The sequence below is a fragment of the Nanorana parkeri genome, unplaced genomic scaffold (assembly GCF_000935625.1).
Source record: "Nanorana parkeri isolate BGI_ZX_2015 unplaced genomic scaffold, ASM93562v1 scaffold403, whole genome shotgun sequence".
In the NCBI taxonomy this organism is placed as follows: Eukaryota; Metazoa; Chordata; class Amphibia; order Anura; family Dicroglossidae; genus Nanorana; species Nanorana parkeri.
The window spans coordinates 1012029-1027089 of record NW_017306671.1 but is presented as its reverse complement, the minus strand read 5'-3'; the positions used below and the strand labels follow the sequence as shown (position 1 = coordinate 1027089).

At 39.4% G+C, this 15061-nt stretch overlaps 1 protein-coding gene across 1 annotated transcript in view; it reads right to left on the bottom strand.

The window, feature by feature from the left end:
- Positions 1-15061, bottom strand: part of GRIA1 (glutamate ionotropic receptor AMPA type subunit 1) — a 236637-nt gene that overhangs the window by 89127 nt on the left and 132449 nt on the right. The window contains 4 exon segments of the mRNA XM_018559555.1: positions 555-716; positions 3897-3950; positions 5184-5368; positions 9946-10185. Of these exon segments, the coding sequence (XP_018415057.1) occupies positions 555-716; positions 3897-3950; positions 5184-5368; positions 9946-10185 (641 nt within the window).

Sequence of the window (15061 nt, the reverse complement as noted above, 5' to 3'; positions counted from 1 at the left end):
TTTAGTAGATAGAGTGAGATACATAAGTGGGATCAATGTTTTAGGGCTTGTTCACACCATTAAAAGTGAGTGGCATTTTTCAGCAACTGATCAACACAAGTCACTGCTGAGTCACATAGAAAACAATTGTTTTCCATTTTGCCTGTTCACACCACAATATGCGTGTGATGTGCGGTGCACAAAAATGCATTCATGCTGCATTTTTCTGCACTGCACTTGATGGTGCCGCAGGTCACCACAGCACACCACGCTGCTGTGCGGAGACCTGAATGGCATGTACACTTTGTACACTCCAAACAAAGTTAAAAACAAGAAAGGAAACAGCGTCAAGCACTGAAACAGCATATCAAATTACCCCCCACCTGACTAAACTCGGCAAACCAGCTGGCATGCTAAAACCAGTAGAGGTGATTATTTTTGGGCAAAGCAATGTACGTGAAAATACAACTCATCAGATAAATATTGTCAGGATATTCACAGTGCCTCATCTCACAAGATTGTCCCTGCAATGTCCCTTGGAATCATGGGGCAGTTGTGTAATCTAAGAGGCTTACCTTTGGTTTCTTCCAGTCTACACGAGGTTGTTCCCGACCATCATAGGATTTCCATTGCTGCAATATCTGGGATACCTTGGAGTCCGTGTAGTTAACCAGTTGAAATCCTGTCACATTGGCACCTGCTTCTTGAAATTTCTGCAGTTCAATGTCCATGAAACCCTAAAATTTCCAAACAAGACATTTTAGACTATTCACAAGGCACTATAAGCAGTTAAAACATGTTTTAGGCCCAACATGCAGCACCCTGGATTAGTGTTACTTTGTTTATCAACAAATCCACAGATCATCATGTTAGCACTCATTTGCTTGAATAAAAAAATTAATATACATTTTGCCTACGCAAAGTCTGCATGGCGAAATTTGAGGATAATTTAATCAAAGCTGACGTGCTAAATTTCTGTGAAAAATTGAGTATAAAATCCCTAAACTCATCCATATTAGTCACCCCATAACAATAAATGCTTGAACACAGCGGGATCAACTTCATAGTAGGAAAGGTGTAGATTGAAAAATATTGAAACAACATTTGAAATTACGGTAAATTCTATCTGAAGCCAAAACTTGATTTTGTTTTTGGATAGACTACACTTGTCAGGTTTTTATTGTCGTGTGGATCTCCACTTGGGGGATTTACTCTTTCTATTTGTCCTGATGACTATGATTGTTGGGACTGAAGGCAAAGAAAATCCAAAATCTTAAGTTGTCATCAAACAGGAATAGAGAGGAAATCTTCCAATTGAGAGGCCAATTTCTATGGCGGCTATCTAAGAGGGGATGCTCCACATTTTAGAGAATTTTCCTCTCACTTCCTGTTTTGCCTACAGAACATTTTGCCTACAGTACAAGTAAAGGTACATTTCCTCACTGGGACAGAGGACCATTCCCTACTTTATCCTGCCCAAAAAAAATAGCTTCATATATTTATTTTTTTTAAACATGCATGAGTTTTTAGGGATTGGGTTTAGATCTACTTTAAGCTGGAGTCTGCTCGACAAGTCACCTGTTGGTTTGCTAAACAACTTGGCTGCTTTGGTAATGAGATCTGGCTACCATAGTCTACATTCACTGCCAGTGATCTCTCCAACCATGGAGGTGCGGTGTTCACCACACTTTAGGGTATTCTCACTGCTCCTGCAACATTCTTCACAATATAAAATACATTAGAAATCTTGCCACAGCAAACCCCCAGATGTGGTAATTCAATCACATGAACTTCAAAATTGCTACCTTCCACAGTTACATAGTTACTTAGGGGTCTATTCACAAAGCTGCCGAGGGCAGCCGAGTGAATGACCGATCAGAAGTGAAGTGAGCCAAACACTGTTCGGCTATTCACTTCAGGCTGGTACGGCTGATTTCAGCCGTACATCGTCTGAAATCAGCCGTACATCGGCTTGCTTCGTGTGGCTTCGGATCAGCCGAACATGCTTAGCATGTTCGGCTGACCTGAAGTGCAGAGGGAGTTCGACTCAGCCGATCCAACATCTGGATCGGCTGAGCCGAACCTCCGGCAGGCTTCACACTGCTGTTCCGGCTATTCTGAAAGATCCCGAACAGCAGTGAGAGAATAGCCGAATGCCGCCGAGCGGCATTTGGCTCGGCTGTTCTGCTCGGTCCCTCAGAGGCACCGAGCAGAACAGAAAAAGAGTGAAAAAAGTAGAAAAAAGTTAATAGAAAACGATTGTGCGGAGCTAGCAGTGACAGCTAGCTCCGCCCAATAGTTTCCTATTGCGGCTCTGCTGCTGTAAAAAAAAAAAATTAAAAAAATCCTCCGGGCGCTCTGGGAGTCTCCTGCTCCCGGCCACCAAGAAGAGAAACCCCGCTGTGTCTTTTTTTTTCTTTATTCTGACACGAGCGATGTCAGAATAGAGAAAAAAAAAAAATACGAATTCCCATTCAAAAGCATTGGGAGTTTACTATTGGCTATTTCAATTTGCAATAGCCAATAGTAAACTAGCATTGTACCCGCCCTCTGCTGATGGACCTGATGGGGAACTGCAAAAGAGGGCGGGTACAATGCTAGTTTACTATTGGCTATTGAAATTGAAATAGCCAATAGTAATGTCCCAATGCTTTTGAATGGGAATTTTTTTTTTTTTTTTTTTTCTCTATTCTGACATCGCTCCGTGTCAGAATAAAGAAAAAAGACACAGCGGGGTTTTTCTCCTTGGGGCCGGGAGCAGGAGACTCCCGGGGCGCCAGGGAGAGTTAGATGTTTGGAGATCAGTGTCCCTGGTTAGCAACCAGGGACGCTGATCTCTCTGAAAGTGGCCGGAGCCAGCCGTAAGATCACGGCTGGCTCCGCCCAGCTGTCAGAAGCAGGCTGTCGGCCGGCCAATGGCCGGCCGCTCGGCCAGCTTCGGCTTTCAGCACGGCTCAGCCGAGCCGAGGCATATGCGATCGGCTCGACTGAGCCGCTCGGCCGTGATCGGGAGCTGTACGGGCTATTGTGAATAGCCCGTACAGCACCCCCTCGGTTCTCCTGAACCGAAGGGGTCCTGGTGCCGAAGCCAGCCGAAGGATCGGCCGAAGCTACGGCCAGATCCTTCGGCAGCTTTGTGAATAGACCCCATAGTTAGTCAAGTTGAAAAAAGACACATGTCCATCGAGTTCAACCTAAGAGATGGAAATTGTTATTTTAACTCTCTAGCAGCTAGCAAACACTGAAATTATAAACACTTTTAGGTGAACCAACCTTTAACAAATTGATGTAAATAGTGGAACATAAGATTTACTAGTGCTTGAATTATGGTGTGAAGGTGGTTCCTGTGCATTAATAAGGTGGTTTTAGTGTCAGGGTTCCCTATTTTCTTTAAAATAGAAAATTAAGCTTCTCTAAAATCGAAAGCTCTTTAAAATGACTGCGCTAATAAATCAGTGAAATAATAACTTTACAAAGAGACGTCAAGTTTATGTTGTGGCAATTAAACTCTCTTTATCTTCTACCTTTATGTATTTGTTAGGAATTCTAGAAGTGACCTCTTCATATACTATATTATATGCCAATAAATGGACCCCAGAAATGCAATTAGGGCCTTTGCAAAAAGTCAGTGAACTTCAAACACCTATTGCGAGCTTAAAATTCAGCTCACATTTTATAATATTTTTTGTGTTCTTTAACAAAAGCAGCAATTATTCAGTAGCTGCCAATGCGTATAGAACTCAGTGGTATAGCATTGTCTGCTGGTTCCTGTGACAACGCATGCTAGGTAATGCACTCACAGCACTCCAATCAACAATAGCTCTATTTGTACCACAAGCGACTACAAGCGACTACAGAATACTCCAACTGTGCATCACGCCCCTGCAAATTCCTTTTAACCCCGGTACTTTACTTACCAGATTGGCAAGAATGTAGTGATAACCGACAATGTTCTTTTCAAGCTTGATGATCTAGAAGGGCAGAAAAAAGGGTTAATATTTATCAAAGCTTCATGGAACTATTTCTAATACTTGGTCTATACATGTAGCTAATTTCAACTAAGACAACAACAGGCAGGTAGAAACTATAACACTGTACCAGGACAAAGTCCCCTGGCACACAAGACAAAGATGCCAAAGTTCACGCACCCCTCAGAACGAGATTGATCATGCTTTCACATTCACAGTTACAGTAGCTGGGCTGGTATCAGATGCAGAAGTGACATCGGTTGTCCACTGGCCCTAGAGTTACCACCCTTTAATCCATAGAAAACCAAGCAATTGTAGATTTGTTTGAGCAGATATAATGTCCAGATCAAAGGACAATTCTTTGATGTGCACAAAAGCACCAACAGAAATGCATCAAAACGACATTGTTAGAGTGTATTTATAAATTAAGTGGCTTCATTCATACAGTCTTAAAAAACAAAAATAATTCACAACAATGTTGTTATGATATATTTATAGAATGTTTTCAGGCTGTATGTAGTCTTATATTATGTATAATATGTATATGTGTTATGCATAATCAATAAATTGTAAAAAGATTCCAAACAGTTGTGGGGATATACAGTATATTTTTTATTGAATAGGACACCCCTTAAAATTCCAATGAATGCAGGCTTCAATGTATAGGTTCATATTAAAAATACATTCTTCCTGAACCTTATTCGCACCCTAATCTATTTAAAGGTTTCAATCAAGCCCCCCATTTCCCTTCTTTGCTTAAGACTTTACAAATAAAAATATGACAAGACTGCACAAATGAAAAAGTACATAAAAATGATCATGAAAGAGTTTACTGACATTTCTGTGAATGTGAAGGTCTCATTTTTCCAGTTGCCAAGTCCAGTTATTTATATTTTGTAATAGAGGACTAGTCATGTATCCATGGACCAGAACCACCTGGGAAGCCTCTACTGTGATCTAAGGAAAAACCCTCTTTTGAACTTGACCTACTTAGAAAATCCTGACTTCCTTTCATTCTGCTCAGCTGGAATTACACCCACATACCTTTTTTTCAAAACCAAGCAGAATTCAGTTTACTTTTTAACGACAGTCCCGGCACTCACATATTAAAGGTACAAAGATATAGATTAATCACAAAGGCCTGGTAATGTGCTCGGAACACAATGTTGGCAAACACTGGCTAAACATCATACGAAAATGATAAAGAGCTGGTTTTGAGGATAATGGTAACACTACCTGGGTGAGTATGGCATTCAGTCTTTCGGACTCACAGTCTATCACGACCTGGCGATCTTTACTCTTGTCCAGATCCTGAAAAAGCAGACGGTATTCTTCTTCTGTAGTGGTGAGAATGTTGACAGCTGTCACTTGCCAGTTCTTCTCTGCCGCTGTGTCCAGCACCTTCTGGAGAACAGACAAACCTGATAACAGAGATGAATCAGGCCAATCAGTGTCCTCCATTTGTAGGATGGGTTAAATTATTGTGGGCATTTAAAGATGAATTCAAGGCACATATAAAAGACACAAATTAATACATTTCTATATTTTTTAATAAATCATTACATTTATTTTTTTAAATTAGTTAGTGCAACTACATGAGTTTGACTTGGAGTCAACCTCTTGCAATCCCTTATACAGCAGAACAGACTAAGAATGGAGGGGCAGGACTGTGTGTCAATCAGGTGTACTGCATGCAAATATACAGCCAATGAGCAGTTAATAGATGGAGAGAGCAAAGTGAGCATCGGGATTACTTAACTGTTCTGCTGATGCCCTTTCACTGTCTTTTTGTCAGGCTGTGGGTGGAGTGAGGAAAGAGTTGTATTATTTCTACAGTCTCTGACTGTAGGAGAGAAAATGGTGCCATCCACCTGGCTTGTTCTGGGGTTGGTCTATGTAAATTTCAGAACTGGATGGACAGAAATACAACCTTTTGGCATATAAAAAAGTTCTCTTAAAGGTATTTAATTTGTTTATGTATCTGTAAGGAGTTCAGATTTAGGGGTATGTTTTATAATATATTGTAATCTGTAGGACGAGAATGTGCAGATTAATCAAAGCTAGTTTTGACATAGTGACATAGGTTTTCCAAGGTCCCTCTGAATACAAAGCTCATTCAGGCACATTTATGCATGATAAAAAGTAAGTAAAGGCAAGGCAGTTATTGGATAGAGAATAGAGAAGAGTTAGACACATTGAAAACCCACCAACTTCACATTCCCCCCTTCTCTAATCACCAAAATTTTAACATATTGCTTCCTCTTTTTAAATAAAACAATTCCTTAATATTGTCAGAATATTGCCATTCTGGAATGGGTACTGTAGACTGTAGACTGGTCATACGAAGTCTAAGCTATTGATACTCATGGAGTAGAACTTATGGCTCTGCCTCCTAAAGCTTCTCTCATTGCTAGCCTATCTCCCCTAATTAGAGACCTCCCAACCATCATTTAATAATATTCAGATAATAACCAAATTTAAGAATCAGGCTTCCTTTTCTCTGTGATTTAACTTCCTTTTTTGGGTATCTTTTCTTTGGCTAAGAGAGGACCATCGTTCTGGGGCTTTAAACACCATTCCTAATTGGCAGAACCTGCTAAATATTCGTACACTTGTGGAGCAGCTTTGCTTAAATCAGGAAATGGTGAGCAATGTCCTTAATCTATCTAAATGTCCCTTGCCTAGATCTCCCTTGCCTCAGTAAAAGTTGGGAGATGAACCTGGATGAACATTTATTCAATCAACAATGTCAGATCTGCATATTGGCTAATAAAGCCTCCACTGCTACTAGACTGCAGTAATGGGGACATAGGATGCTCTCTCGGTGGTACTACACTCTACCGATTCATAAGACAATGCAGCATCCAGCTCACTTTGGTAGCAGTATACCCAAGACAGGGGTACCTTCCACATATTCTGGACTTGTACAAAGGTAAAGAAGTTTTGGTCCACAGTCATTTCAATCACGGCCCAAACGTCAGGTATGCAGATCCCTGTGGACCCCACAGTCCTCCTACTTCACTTAAACGATATGAAAATAAGAACTTACATCATTTGATTAAAATAGTGTGGGTTGTAGTTCCAAAGTTTTAGAAACAAGAAAGTTCACCCATGGTCAAGAATTGGTTTACATGGATAAATTAGATATAGGTGAAATGGAAGATCTCACACTGCCATTACAAGATGGATCCGCTCAGCCGCATTCGGCTATTCACTCACTGCTGTTCGGCATCTTTAAGAATAGCCCGAACAGCAGTGAGAACCCCTGCTGGAGGTTCGGCTCAGCCGATCCAGATGTTGGATCGGCTGAGTCGAACTCCTTCTGAAGTGAGCCGAACACAGTGTTCGGCTCACTTCACTTCAGATCGGTCATTCACTCGGCTGCCCTCGGCAGCTTAGTGAATAGACCCCTAAGGTTTCTGCAACACATGGCATCCATGGCTCAGGTTTCATATTGCAGTTGCATATACGTTCATTTGTAAAACATTGTTCTAAATTACCCACTTGCCTTTTTTTACATTGTAATTATTGCTACAATTACCAACTCCTCAAGTACTGAGACCCTCTGGAATTCAGTTGTCATAATTTGGTAGTGTGTGAATGGGGTTGCCCCCTCTCATTGGCAGGCAATGTTCTCTTTCTCTCAGCCTCCTGCTCTTTAGTTCCCTTCCTCCTTTCTTCTTTTTTAATAATTATTTTCTTTGATCAGAACATCGTGGAGCTAACCAATCCCTAATAAAAGTGTAACTCAGGTTAATGTGATGGTCTGTATGCTAATTTTATACGCACTGCACATAATTCTAAGCAAATTGTAATGGTCTGCTTATTGCCTTTCTACATCACATATGGATTTCTAAGCTTGCATGTTTTCTTGATCGATGGAACTTAATCCAGAAATAATTTACTACCCCTCTGTTTTGACTGAATAATGTTTGATATATACACTGTACTGTACATTGTTACTGTACCTATATCTCATTTTCTTTGTATCATACACAAAAAGGTTTTCAAAATAAAAAAATATATAGAAGTTTCACAATTGCACTGCATTCCGGTGTTGAGTCAACTCTACAAGAACACTTACAGGTCTATTCACAAAAGGGTGAAGAGTTTTGGAGAAGCAGGAGAAGTGAACAATCTAGGACAACATAGCTGAAATGTAAAGTGAGTTGAATTGGAGAATTTCTCCAGTTCAGCTATGTTGTCCTAGATTGGTCACTTCTCCTGCTTCTCCACACTTCACCCTTTAGTGAAAAACTCTGTTAGATTCTTCTGTTTAATAGTAACCCTCTTGACAGTATGCTTATGAATATTTGTAGCCTTCAGACGTATATTTGCAACAACCAGCACCAGTAACTGGCACTTATTCCTATTTACCATGTAGCTTCCTGGCCATTGTGTCAGATTATATATTTTACCATTTTCAAGAATGCCCATTTAGAAACGTTGAGAAACTAAGCCAATGATCAATAGATGTGAGTGCTGAACCTTTCTTGCACAGTGGGACTTTGGACTGTATATTGTTGCAGACACAGTGGACAGTATATTGTTCCGAAACAGGAATATCCTGTACCAGCTTTTCCAATGCAATTTTAATCACTTAGACCAGGGGTGTCAAACTCAATTTAATCGTGGGCCGCATCAATTTTTTGGTTGATCTCAAACGTATCTATAAGACTATATAAATGTATCTAATCTTTATCATAATTGCCTCTGCATTCGATTATCACTGGTTTTAGTAATAACTTAATACCTAGATCTGAAGGTAGAAGTCTAGGAAATGGACTGGTGGGCTGGATTCGTGCCCTGGGCCTTGAGTTTGACACATGTGACTTAGACCCTGCTGACTCTCCCATTTCTCTATAGGTGTGTAGAGATTAGTGAGTGTTAATCTTCTCTATTATCTTACTCTTCAGGAATATTTTATTATTTTTCATTAAATGTCTAAATTCAGGTTCGTAACTGAAATCTTTTACTGTAAAAATAACCGGAATTTTAATACAATCTAAAATGTATTCTGTATAAAGTATTTTTTTTGTTTGCTAAAATTACCTGGAAGAAGAAGGCGTGTTTATTACTTTTTGTGATTGTTTTTTAAGATTCAATATATACACATCTTTTAGAATGCAGTAAAACTCTTTGCACTGAATACACATGAACCATAGTACATGAAAAGTGTTTTTGACTGTTTTGACTGTCCTGATTTAATGTGGACATATAATTAACTTAGCAAGCAATAGATAGGCATTATACCAAGACCTGTATACCCTCTTGAGTTGCAGACACTGTGGAGCAATTCATCCACAAATTTTAGAGGGAAAGCACTGGCATTTCTTAGGTCAGCCTCCTGATCTTTAATGCAAACACAGAGCACAGTGAGCTGAGCTGCTAAGAGAACGACTTAAACAGCTTCAGTGCTGTCGCTGTGAATTTTGAGAATGATGTGCTTCACAGTGACTGCAGCTACAGAGGTCAGTAAGTGCTTATTTTAAAGCTAATTTACTTTTTTTGTAATAATATGCAAACACTTGAATGTCCATAGTCCGACCACAGCTTTACTTTGTAAGTAAACTACAAAGGTTTGGGGTCAATTTCTGACTTATTTACTTGTTTGAGTTGAGTTATTGAGCTCTGTAAGAATATCTGGACAAACGTGTTGAAGATTATAGAGCTCCACCTGCTGTCTTGGTTGTAAGCTTGTTATGCAGCCTGAGAGGATAAAATATAAATAATATGGCTTTTGTAAAGGTGTTTTGTGTAATTAGAACTGTAAGAAGCTGTCCTATGTTGACAGTATACCGGTGAACTGTAAAAAGAGTGCCATATTATTTACTTGTTATGCAGCCTTGTCATATGGGTACATCAGCAGTAGGTACCTTAATAATAAGGACACATACGAAATCTTGAGACACCTATAAAGGCAAAATTTCCCTAGGAATAATATACTAAGATGAGTCCATACATGAAAAGGTCACAAAGCAACATAGATCTGTCTTACCTCGGTCTGCATCATAGATGTACACAAACTTTTTCCACTTGTAATACTCTATTACACTGATTAGGGCATCCTGAAGTTCCGGCCTGAGCTGCAGGACAAACTGATTGGAAGTGGCTACGGGGAAGCTGGGGGTGATAAAGCAGACGTGGAGAGCACCACAAAATGATGTCAACATGTTGACTGTCTTCCGGTCATAGAACCCGAATATGGCATACACTCCCTTGGCAAACTGTGAACAAACTGAAAGAAAACAAATGAGGTTAGAAAAAAGTCAGTATGTACATATTATGCATTGTAAAGGTACAATATTTACACACTGTACAGGTGTTTTTGTGTTTCTACTTTATTATTATTTTTAGCCAATGGAAACCTATTTACTAGGCAAGAAAATGCATGAACATTTTTTGTCTCTCATGTTTTTCATATGCTCCTATTAAAGTCTATTGTAGCAAAAATGCACGACTATGCCCCCCAAAAAAGCTCTATTATTTCTCTCTCAACAGGCATCTTGCTACAAAAGGAAAGACCAGTGAAAACAATGGGATTCCTCCTGTTAAGCACCTGAGCTATAAAATACTCAGGCGTGAATGGGAGGAACACTCTACTACTCCCTGGTTTATTTTACTGCTTCATGAATCATCTCCCTGTTCATTGGACAGTTATCGATAAAGCACCCGGTGTGATATTCTCGTATACAATCCTCCCTAAAGTGCCAACATCTATAAATATTCCTGTGATTTATCCATAAACCATATATAAGTGTAAATAATCAATCAATAAAATTATATGTAAATTTTTTTATTAAACATGCGTTTGTTCAATGATATTATGTGCAAATTATTCCTCCTACAGTGCACTCATACAGCTATTACTGTGATTCTTCAAAAATAATGTGTACAATATTAAATATTACATGCATCCAACTTAACATGCGCCTGCATGTTGATATTAATATATTCCTCCTAATAAAGTGCAGTCCTTTTAATGTGCAGTATTTCTTCCAACTTTATATTCATATAAATAATGAGTGTAATGTGTGTGCATGCACCATGTGCACCTGCATACATATATTATTTCAATTTTGAGTAAACCATGGTTTAAAAAACTTAAAGTGTATTTCTACTTTCTCAGCCAAATTGGGATAACACCTATTTTATATTCATGACATGTTCCCCATATTTATTATATATACATATTTCTAAAACTCTTCTTGCAGTTTAAATTGCTTTTACTTGGGTTTCTTGCCTTCTTAAGGGTTACAATTTCTACTTGCTTCTCTCCTTCTTTGTAATGTTAGGAGGGGTTGAGAGTGGTGAGGGGGTTGGTCATATAAATTGTAAAGTATATTTGAAAACTGCCTTTCCTAACAAAGGGTTAAGGGATTATAACCCCAGCTTCTGCACTGTATGCTAAAGAAGTGAATGAGAGAAACACAATCCTCAAAATCAATTCCCTAGTCTTTGTATAAGGACAGATCACTGTGAAGGTGCTAAGAAAACCTGGATTCATCCATTTTGCCTACTACAACAAAACATCTAAAAGGTAAAAAAAAATTAAACAAATAATTTTTCAGTGAATGGGAACACAATTGACTGCAATAGTGGAAACACACTTTAAGGACACACTTGTCCGTTTTCATGCAGTACAATGCATGTGTTTTACTGCATGAAAACAGACAAGTGCAAGTGTGAACATTCTCTTAAAGTTTTGTATACTATGTTTTTACTTAAAAATTTAAATATAAATGCATTTCAAGTAGAAATCTAATTCCATTCTGTGTGGCTGTGTGATGCAGCATGTGTGGTAACACACATGTACAGGAGTGAATTGACCTATATAGTTTCTCTTTTACACTAAACTGCAGGACATACAGTAGATGTGAAACAGCCACATTGGTGAGAACGAAAATTATTCTTGTAAAGCATCTTCATTTAGAAAAATGCATGAGTTTTGCTGCATGAAAATGGACAAGTGTGAATAGGATCATGTAAGAAGTTTTAAATACCTAGTCAGACATAGGCACCTGTTAGAACCTGAATTGTTGCTTTCAGCCCGGTGTCCTTTGTAAAGTAGGGCACACAAGGTACACATTTCTGCCTGTTCCTGATGAAATTCGCACAGTAAGTGCCACGGTTGGCACCCTTCAGACCAGCATCCCTTGATCAGCTGATCAAAGAAGCAGGTTGGAAAATTCTCAGCCAAACCAAGCTGGCAGCCAACTGGCTGCAGGCCCGGTTCAGGCCTGGCGGCCACTGTCAGATTACAATGCAAACAGTGGGGGATTCTTCCATCAACGCATATGAGGAATCTGTTCTATTTCTTTTGCTGAGCACGCAGGATGATGCGTATACACGACTTAAGGCTCCCATGAGGATGACCATTCTCTGGCCTGACAAATGACACTCTCTGCGCTCTTTAGAAAGGTGACATTGTCAGTAGACCCTGACAACACATTTGTTTTATGACAGTTTTTTTGTGCATCTGTACCATTAAAACATTTTTGTTAAATCTGTTCAATAAGTGCAAAAATACCTATTAAACCTGCCAGAAATCTGATAATGCTGATAATGTGCTGTGTTCTCTGCCTGCAATACATTTTTTTTTGAAAATAAAGGGAAAAAAAAGTCTGAAAAAAGAAAATGAATGCTGCTACCACATCTAAGGACCGGTAAGCTGCAATATATACAATTTTTGTTCTTGTGATTAGATATAACTTTGTTAGAATATACCATATTTTGCTCTGTGGATTTTACATACACTCTCCTGTTCATTCTATGGCTTTAAAAAGAATAGACAATATAAAGTATAGATTTTTGAATGTTGCTGTATGTTTGTCCAAAAACTTAAAAAACATTACAAAAAATGTGATTCAAAATGTGTTACAAATGCCATTGATGATTGGTTCTTTTTATTAAACCTAACAACTCCCTTTAAACAGAATAGATTTGTAAAATGCACACACAAGGATATTTACTATGAACTTAATCATGTTTAGCAACATAATCCTTTTTTAATTTTATCATTTCTGTTGATGTGATTTTGTTCATTATGTGGCTATAGGCATAATAAAATAAGCTTTTTCAAAAGCCTACAGTTTTCTATATAATATAAATAAGAACCATCCTTGGAAATAGATAAAAGAAAGAGAATTCAATTGTACCTCAGAAACAATTAATCCATATTTTAGCTTCTTTTATTGCTCCTCCATCTATCTCCGTGACTTCTGAGATGGGTTTAAAATATATATAAATGACTCAAGGAGCGGCACTTCAAAAGTAATATTTGTATCCCTATTGACCAGGCCTTAATGGCCCTCATTTGTCTTCAACATTACACTAACAGCACTGACTGCATACAACAACTGAATACAAAGTGTGCCGTGTATGAATGATAGTTACTGTTTAGGTTTTCCAATTTAAGTATGTGTTGTTATCAGTAGCTTTGATTACTTCTTTGATTCTGCATTGCCTGTAAGAGTGCTTGGAAATACTTCTAATTTAGAGAACGTGTCTTTGGCTGGTAATACAAATGTTCAAGTATTACATAAAATGTATCACTGTACTTAAAGCCCCACCCCAGGTAAAATGTATATCCAAGAGTTTTTTGAGCACATATCTATCCATTGTGCTAATATACACTCTATGGGGTCTATTCACTAAGCTGCCAAAGGATCTAGCCGTTATGCATCAGCTCGGCTGAGCCGCGCTGAAAGCTGAAGCTGGCTGGCCGACAGCCTGCTTCTGACAGCTGGGGGAGCCCCAGCTGTCAGGTCCATCAGCAGAGGGCGGGTACAATGCTAGTTTACTATTGGCTATTGCAAATTGAAATAGCCAATAGGAATCTAGCAATGCATTCCAATGGGCAAAAACGTGTTTTTTTTTTCTGACACGGCTACGTATCAGAATAAAGAAAAAAAAGAAAAATCAGTGTTTCCCTCCTGGGCGGCCGAGAGTGGAAGGCTCCCAGAGCGCCAGGGAGATTTTTTTTTCTTTTTTTTTTGACAGCGCCGGACATTAGAAAACTATTGGGCGGAGCTAGCTGTCACTGCTAGCTCCGCACAATCGTTTTCTATTTACTTTTTTTGACTTTTTAAACTATTTTACTGTTCTGCTCGGTCCCTCTGAGGGACCGAGCAGAACAGCCGAGCCGAATGCCACTCAGCGGCATTCGGCTATTCACTTACTGCTGTTCGGCATCTATAAGAATAGGCCGAACAGTAGTGAGTAGCCTGCCGGAGGTTCGGCTCATCTGATCCAGATGTTGGATCGGCTGAGTCGAACTCCTTCTGCACTTCGGGTCAGCCGAACATGCTGAGCATGTTCGGCCGACCAGAAGCCATGCGCAGCAAGCCAATGTACGGCTGATCTCAGCCGATATACGGCTGAAATCAGCCGTATAAGCCTGCAGTGAATAGCCGAACAGTGTTCGGCTCACTTCACTTGGGGTCGGTTGTTCACTCGGCTGCCCTCGGCAGCTTAGTGAATAGACCCGTATGTATTTGATTAGCAGCATTCTCCTCTAATCTTTAATATAAATAATCCCTAAGAAGCTTTCTTTTTTTGCATATCCTATAGTTGTGGTTGTTCTATGCATAGCAGGTTGACTGGTCTCCTTACTGCTCCTGTGTAGTCTGATGATTTTTGCTGACCTAAGGAAGATTGGGTGGTACTATGATAATTAGAGAAAGATTTCCTACCGATCCTTACTAATCTCTACCCTCTGGTGTTGAGCTTAACCCACCCCCTGTGTCATCTACTCCTCTCCCCTCTACCCAGCCAGACTGTATTTGTAGTGAAGAGTGAATCCTGAATTCCTTGTGTAGGCCTATGGCCACTGGAAACAAAGTTTAGGCTTGAGGTTTCCTGGAGGGTGACTGACTGCCCTTGCCCCGTGGGGAACAGGCTTTTCACTTGGGTACAACCATTGTCACTAGACTACAATGTGGTGGAATTTTTAAGTTTTTGCCAGAACAGAGGAAATAAGAAACCAGAGGAATCTGTCTTAAGAAAGGAGACCAACTGAAAGAACTAGAGCACAATGTTGAATTTAGCTGCTTATAAACAAACTAAAATAAATATTTTTAAAAATGACCCCCCCCCCCATAGTTGCTATTTGA